The sequence below is a fragment of the Morone saxatilis genome, unplaced genomic scaffold (assembly GCF_004916995.1).
Source record: "Morone saxatilis isolate NCDOM2014 unplaced genomic scaffold, NCSU_SB_2.0 Contig17, whole genome shotgun sequence".
Taxonomy (NCBI): Eukaryota; Metazoa; Chordata; class Actinopteri; family Moronidae; genus Morone; species Morone saxatilis.
In genome coordinates this window covers 20,053,174-20,060,122 of record NW_023339729.1, presented here as the reverse complement: position 1 = coordinate 20,060,122, position 6,949 = coordinate 20,053,174, and the positions used below count along the sequence as shown (strand labels likewise).

General features: G+C 39.4%; 1 protein-coding gene across 1 annotated transcript in view; it reads left to right on the top strand.

Moving 5' to 3' along the window:
• The window catches only part of si:dkey-27h10.2 (cell wall protein DAN4), a 17,400-nt gene that overhangs the window by 5,989 nt on the left and 4,462 nt on the right, over window positions 1-6,949 (top strand). The window contains exons 8-9 of the mRNA XM_035659337.1: window positions 406-672; window positions 1,617-1,703. Of these exons, the coding sequence (XP_035515230.1) occupies window positions 406-672; window positions 1,617-1,660 (311 nt within the window). The 3' untranslated portion in view covers window positions 1,661-1,703. The remainder of the gene's footprint in view (window positions 1-405; window positions 673-1,616; window positions 1,704-6,949) is intronic.

Sequence of the window (6,949 nt, the reverse complement as noted above, 5' to 3'; positions counted from 1 at the left end):
CCCCCCCCCTGACTGTCAGACATGGCAAAACCCCTCCAGGCTATATGAGTGAAAATACTGTTATTATGTGGGTGCTAAATACAGAACGCAGTCAACCAAATATCAAATCTGCAATGTCATATAAGTTTAAATGATGGGGTTTAAATGATGGAGAAACATGTCAAAAACATTACACAATGAATATATTGCAATGGTTCAACTTCCTATTCAAAGGGCATGACATAAGTGTTGGGTTTTTCCAGTATTTTCCAATGACTCAACCTGTGTGTTGTATCAATTTATCCACATATTGTGTTTTCTCTTACATGTGTCATGCTATAACTGGATTCGGGGTAGAAAAACAGTGTTAATGTTCTTGAAAACCACTGAAAGAGCAGTGTGGTTTGTTGTTGTTGTCTTTCACAGCTGAAGCAGATAAATCTGTTGTTGAACCCAGCGCTGAGTCTGCAGCTCCGGCACCGTCCCCAGACAGCTCTGAGGACAAACCTAAAGAAGACGTCGTTGAGCCGAGTCCTCCTGCACCTGTGGAGCCGAGTCCTCCTGCACCCGTGGAGCCGAGTGTGGAGGAGAAAACCGATGATGAAGGCGACGTCTCCAACAAGACCTCTGTGGAATCGCTGAAGGAGACAAATGAGAACAACAGCAACAATGCTGACTTCAGTCAGAGGAGAGGTTGGCATTTAAAGTGTTTCCCCTACAAATGGTTGTTTTGATTCACAGACCTTTCACAGTCACGCAGATTTTACAGCATAAACTCATCTAATGGTCTCCCTCCTTTTAGGATGCTACTACTGTATAGTTTGTTGAATTTACTGTAGACTTGCATGGTGGATATGTTGGCAGAATAGTGACAGAGTGACAGTTCCTTTGCTATCTTCATATCTCAGTTACAACTTACTGCAACATGTCATTTCGAAAGAATTTCCGCTAAATGGAGACAAGAAAAGAGAACTTGCAACTACTCAGTCGTTCACTTATTCTCAAGGTATATTAATATACCTACTGGACTCAGAAATTCATTTTCTTTCAACATTAAAAGATTTGTAAGTTTTTACCAAGTCTATCTTAATATATTGCTGAAAAGTCCATATTCGAGTGACTGGACGCTTTATCCTTTCAATTTCAATTCAAAGTTGGTCTTTTTAGTACAAAACTCCCCCCTTGTTCTTCACCAGACGTCGTTTTCTTGCTGAGTTGCAGTGGAGGGATAGTTACACAAAGAGGCAATTTCATACCAAGAAGACTGTAATCCTGGAAGACACTTTATCTGGCTGTCTCATATTAGCTTCAGATGAAGCTTATAATGCATTTTTTGCAAAGAAAGGACTGTATTTGTATCTCACATCTCTGCTCTCATACACCGATAATGATACATCTGCTGTAAGCTAATACGAGCCGATTTTATCAGTCTAGCTCTAGTTAATATAAATGCCTATAGCATTAAATTTAGAGGTAATTGCATCAGTGTTTTTCTTGTTATTCTAATGACTAATTGCCTCTTCTGTCTAATTTACAGTATAAGAAAGCAATAAGGTCACATTACAAGCTTTTTGAGTTTAACATTGTGACCTCCAAGCCATCAGCTGTTAATCCCTTGCTTCTTTTCTTTTAATCAGATTCAAAACTCTTCTGGGACGTTCCTCTCGATTGTCCGGTGTGAGGTACATTGCCTCTCTGCTCCTGTGCTGTTCTTCAGGAACTTGGTAAGACCACAGTGGACAGACGCTCTGCTGCAGCTGCTTCACTGCTCAACCAGCTCAGGTGTTAGAGAGGGGAAAACCCCCATCCTGAAATGCAGGTCAACATGCTGTGTACGACCACTGGGAGTGCTGTATTTTAAAAATACAGGAGTCATAACCATTAAGTCTAAAATTATAAAGTGTGCTTGTCCCCAAAATTGTAAATCATACTGACAGTTTGACATCCAGTAGTTTTAAAATACACACTGGAAGCTGCATCCAGAACTGAGTCTCTCTGCCAGTTGAAAAAGTCAGTATCACAACATACAGTATATCACTTATTCAAACTGTTTATATGTGTTAAGTAGCCTAACTATATGTCTGTCTGCAAAATAATAAATCCATTTATTAGCTTTTTACATCAGCATTATCACATGACAACTGAGCAAACTCAATCCACTGATGAAGACCAGAGAAAAAGCTGGCAAGTGGACCTGATTTTTAGTCAACTTATTATTTAAATTAAAATTTCCAGGGTCAAAAATAAATCTCCATCATCTATAGGTCTATATGCTTTAAACAATTATGAAAAAGAAGTTGTTCCTTTACTTAATTAATGCAAAACCAACTCTTTTATACAAAAAAACCCCTCTATTTCTGCTAACCATAAACCACATTTGGCTTTGATCCCTGTTTCCTTTTGGTTCCTCCTGCTCTATCTATCTGGCTCTTATGGATGAGATTCTTCTTGCACGAGTACTAACATGGGCCCTCTCAGTCTAATCATCATGTGCTTGAGGATGTAAGGCCCACACCTGGACTGAAGCCTGAGGCCCAAGGAATTCACACTGCTCTTAACAGCTGATGATAAGCTCACATCTGAGAAGCTAACTGTTCAGATGCTCCGTGTTAGTTGTCACGGATCATCTCCTCTCTCACAAAAACATCAGCTTCAGAAATCTCAAGCATCTCCACTGCAGCAAAGGCACTCTATCTCTAAACACTTGTTCACATAGTTGTATCTGTGATGTGATCTTCAGCTGCAAACATGTCGCTGGAAGATGTGTCCAAATACAAATTTTTATACAACATTTTGACTCATTATTCATCGGTAGGAAAAGCACAGGTGTTACTAATGACATTAACAATCTGTTCTATGGAAGAGTCTCATAAGCCATGGCAGTGTGACAGTGAGCCAGTATGCACAGTACCAGGAGAGGCAGCTAACTTTCTCCAACTCACTCACTGTGTCCACCCACCCTGTAGCTGCCAGTACTTCCTCAAGCACTGATCGGTCCGGTACCACTGTGCTAGTGAGATAATGTACTCATTTCTAGGGGATTACCTCAAGCTCCTCTTGCAGTCGTTTCCTTGAGCACATTTTGTTAGATGAATGGTATCTAGAAGGATTTCTTTCTGATGGTGTAAGATTTACTTACACTGACAAGACTCTTCTACTTGCAGAAAATATGTGAATAAATACCAAGATGTTTTAAGTTGAACTGAAGTTTTTGGGTGTGCAGAAAGTCCTTTGTTGTTTTGGAAATATTGTTCCAAAATATCTATGAAATACAATGAGATAGTTTGTATGAATTCAAAATACATATATGGAAAGCAATAACTTGTTTACCTTTGTATACATTTAGGCTACCTGACAGCATGTAACATAATAGCTTTGCAAAACCTGCTCACAAGCTGTCAAACATGCTATCGATATGGTTTCAGTTCCTTGTTCCTTATATAAAACTGGAAGTTATTTGGATCATGTGTGAATACTGTATTCTAAGATTCAAAGATGGCAAATGTTTCCATGAAATGACACATTTATAGATGATTAATTGTACATTTTCACAGAGGGGAATTTACTCAGATAAAGATTTAAAGATAGTTTTATTCAAAGTTCCACTGAAGCCTTTGCAAGATCACAAAATCACGTGAGAATCCATCTTGCCTTCGATCTATGCGTCTGTGACAAAGCATTTCGCCCATCAGGTTAGTCCGGAAGTGATAATTAAACTTAATTCATAGGCAACTGAATCAAGTCCCCAGAGACAGTTCTCCCTGTGTAGCTCGTAATTTGAAAAATAAAGAGAAAAGGAAAAAGTGAACTCTTCACTCTTTCCCACCTGGTTTGGGAAGTGATGAGAAGAAGTTGAAAGGCTGCTCACCATTCTGCAGTTGTGGATAATGGACATGAACTGACGGGTCATAAACTAAACCAGCATAATTAGACCTGGGACATTACTGTGTAATTTTCCAGTCAGAGCTCTGCTTTCATGTTTGATGGCTAATGTTTGAGGAAACTGTCTGCACCGCCTGGGATGAATATTTCACAGCGAGTGAAAGAGAGTTACAGACTGAGATTTAACTGTGTGAGACAAACGAGGCTAGTAGATAGCGAGAAGCAGCTTATTTTATTTGCAGACGCTCTTTTCGGAAAGGGCTGCTGGTTCAGAGACAGGTCATAGAGGCGAGGAGGGGTAAGGAACTGAAATGGATTCTTTGTCTTTATACTGATGAAACAAATACTTAAGAGTTTGAAATACTCATGACTCATTTTACTTTGTAGATATCTGTCTCCTTTCCCTGCTTCCAAGTCGAAGCAAAAGTCATAATTTCCTTGGGCAACATGGCAAGTGTAAACACAGATTTATGGTTGGCAGGATGACAATGCACAATGAACGCAGGATCTTTATCTCAGTAATGACAGTGAAGAGAAGCTTCCTGTTTGCGAGGTTTGATGTGGTTCAGATCGGCAGGTCGGCCATTACACCTGGGCAGCTTTACAGGAGGGAGGGACTGTCGGAAAACGCAGACTGACACTCCCTTCACATTGCGAGCAGAGAACAGCTGGTGGAGGTTGGTTCTGCCCCTTCCCTCTCTTGACTTCCTACCACAAACCATCAAGTTTTGGTCAAAAAATTTAAAACTTGCAGTCTCAAAGTGGTGAAGATAGCTATTAGACACACCATTAAAGGGCTGCCCCTCAGGTTTATGCTGTACATGCAATTTTGAGGTTGACAGCAGTCATCATTTTTTTCATCTGATTTTGGTTTTTTTTAAGTTTGAGAGAAACAGGATTTTACAGTATGCTTCATTATTACTTTTTCAAAACCCCAAATGCACAGTGCTTGTGTGAAAATAAATTTAAAAAAAATTATCAACAAGGTAGTACATCTAACAGTGATGATATGTAAGACATGTAGTTGCAGTTTAAAGTGAAGAGAGGCTCTTTGATAGCACCTTGATGGCATAATGTCAAGGCTGGATTAAAATGACTCAACAATAGTCAGTGTTATTTAGTATTAGGATATATTATTAGCATATTAAGTAATATTCTTGTTTAAATAGAGGCTAATGACGACCTCTATTCTTTTAAAGGTGGAAAAGATCTAAGATGTTCTATCCAAAAGCAATGTTCAATAATTTGATAATCACAAGTTTCATATAGCATGAAATAAAAGCATCAGCACGTTCATTCTTGTCAGTGTTTTGGGATATACAGTGATACACCCTCATCTTAGTTAAACACACACCAGCAGGCATTCATAAAAAGACACATTGGTCTTTTTATCAATGCCTGCTGGTGTGTGTTTGGTTTATCAGAGTCAACCTACAAAGCTTTGTAAGATGATATACATGGGCTGGATCACTGGTGTCTGTACGGGAATGTGAAGCGAAAGCCAGCAGCCAGTTAGCTTAACTAAGCATAAAGACTGGCAGTGGACAAAGGTTACAGTTGTTAGTTGGTCATACTTCTTGGATTATTTAATGTTTATTGTTGCTTATTAATAATTAAAGGTCCAGTGTGTAGGATTTAGGGTAACAGAGCCGTTGGTAGTGCAACTTGCACATCCTGTGGCAAAGGTCAAGTTGAACAGCTCCAAAGTTTAAATGAAAAATGTTTACTTGTCATTCAAGGCATACCAGTGACCGTTACAGGACAAAATAAAGTGTCAGTGGTGTTTGGCCTCTGACTTTTAGTGATGCCATTCCCTTTAATGTCCTGTCAACAAATTAGAAACAAAATGGAGCAAGGAGATGAGCTGATTGTTTTCCAAACAATTTTGCTGGGTTTGAACAGAGAAGGACAAATGAGGTGAACGTGATTGTCTTTTAACTGAAACCAATGCCGACCTTTTCTGCATGATATCATTACACATCTACACCAGATCAATACTTTTCTTTTGTCTGTATGCATACTTTATGTTAAGCTTCATTCCTGCGTGATGCCTCTTTATCAAAACCAAAGGATTTGTCCTCTTCCTGCTTCGGTTCCTTGATCTGCAGAGCCTTCTGGGTTGAAGTCTTTTCCAAAGGTCATAGGTCAGACAATCCTAATTAAAGGGTACACAGTGACTGCAGGAGAATAATGTGGCCCCAATGTCAGAGTCAACTGGCTCACATTCTTTCTCGTCACTGAGCAAGTCTCTGCAGAATTGGATGTGCAGCGGCTGCTGTGTAGTCCAAACCAGAATACATTTCAACACCGCTGTACATGACACAACCTGAAAAACACGAAAACAATATTTGCAAGAACCAAAGAGCGTTCTTCACAATTGACCCAATCCTTTATTATATTACTATCTTACTTACTATACTCAAGCATGCAATTTTAAATTCTGAATTCAACACACGAGTCAGGTGTTTAGAATCAGAGTAAAAGTAAGTGGACTTTCCCTGTTGCTCCAAGCTACATCCTTATATTTTAAGAGATGTCAAAGTATGCTAGGCCTTGACCTTCACTATTTACACATTTTACAACAAGAGTGTCACATTTTCTAGATTCTTCCTTTGTACTTAAGTTCAAGCTTTGGCAGGCGGCCTGCAGAACATCTATATGCCTTAATTTAGTAGTGCATGTTTTGCCTCTTTGCACGTCTCTTAACAAAGGAAATAGAGGAAGCTAGCGGGTGAAAACAATTTGTAGAGAATACAGAAATAGAGTTAACACTACAGTCATGCGATGTGGAGTCAAAGTGGGTTAGCTGTGAGCAATCACACCCGTGACATTTTGAAATCTATTGACTGTTCTGCCTCTACTCTGTCTGGTTACTAATGCTTTATTCTTTTCTACAACTCACCAAAAGAGCAAACAGCTGTGTAGTTTATGCTAATAATGACAACTGACTGTAGTTTATAATTGTGATGATCATCCAGTGGCGGACTCAGGCTGCCTGAGGGAGCGAGAGTGAAACAAATAAAAAGGGCACCTATGTGTAAAGATGCATTTATGGTGATACAGCTTAGTCAGGGTTGGGATTAGCACC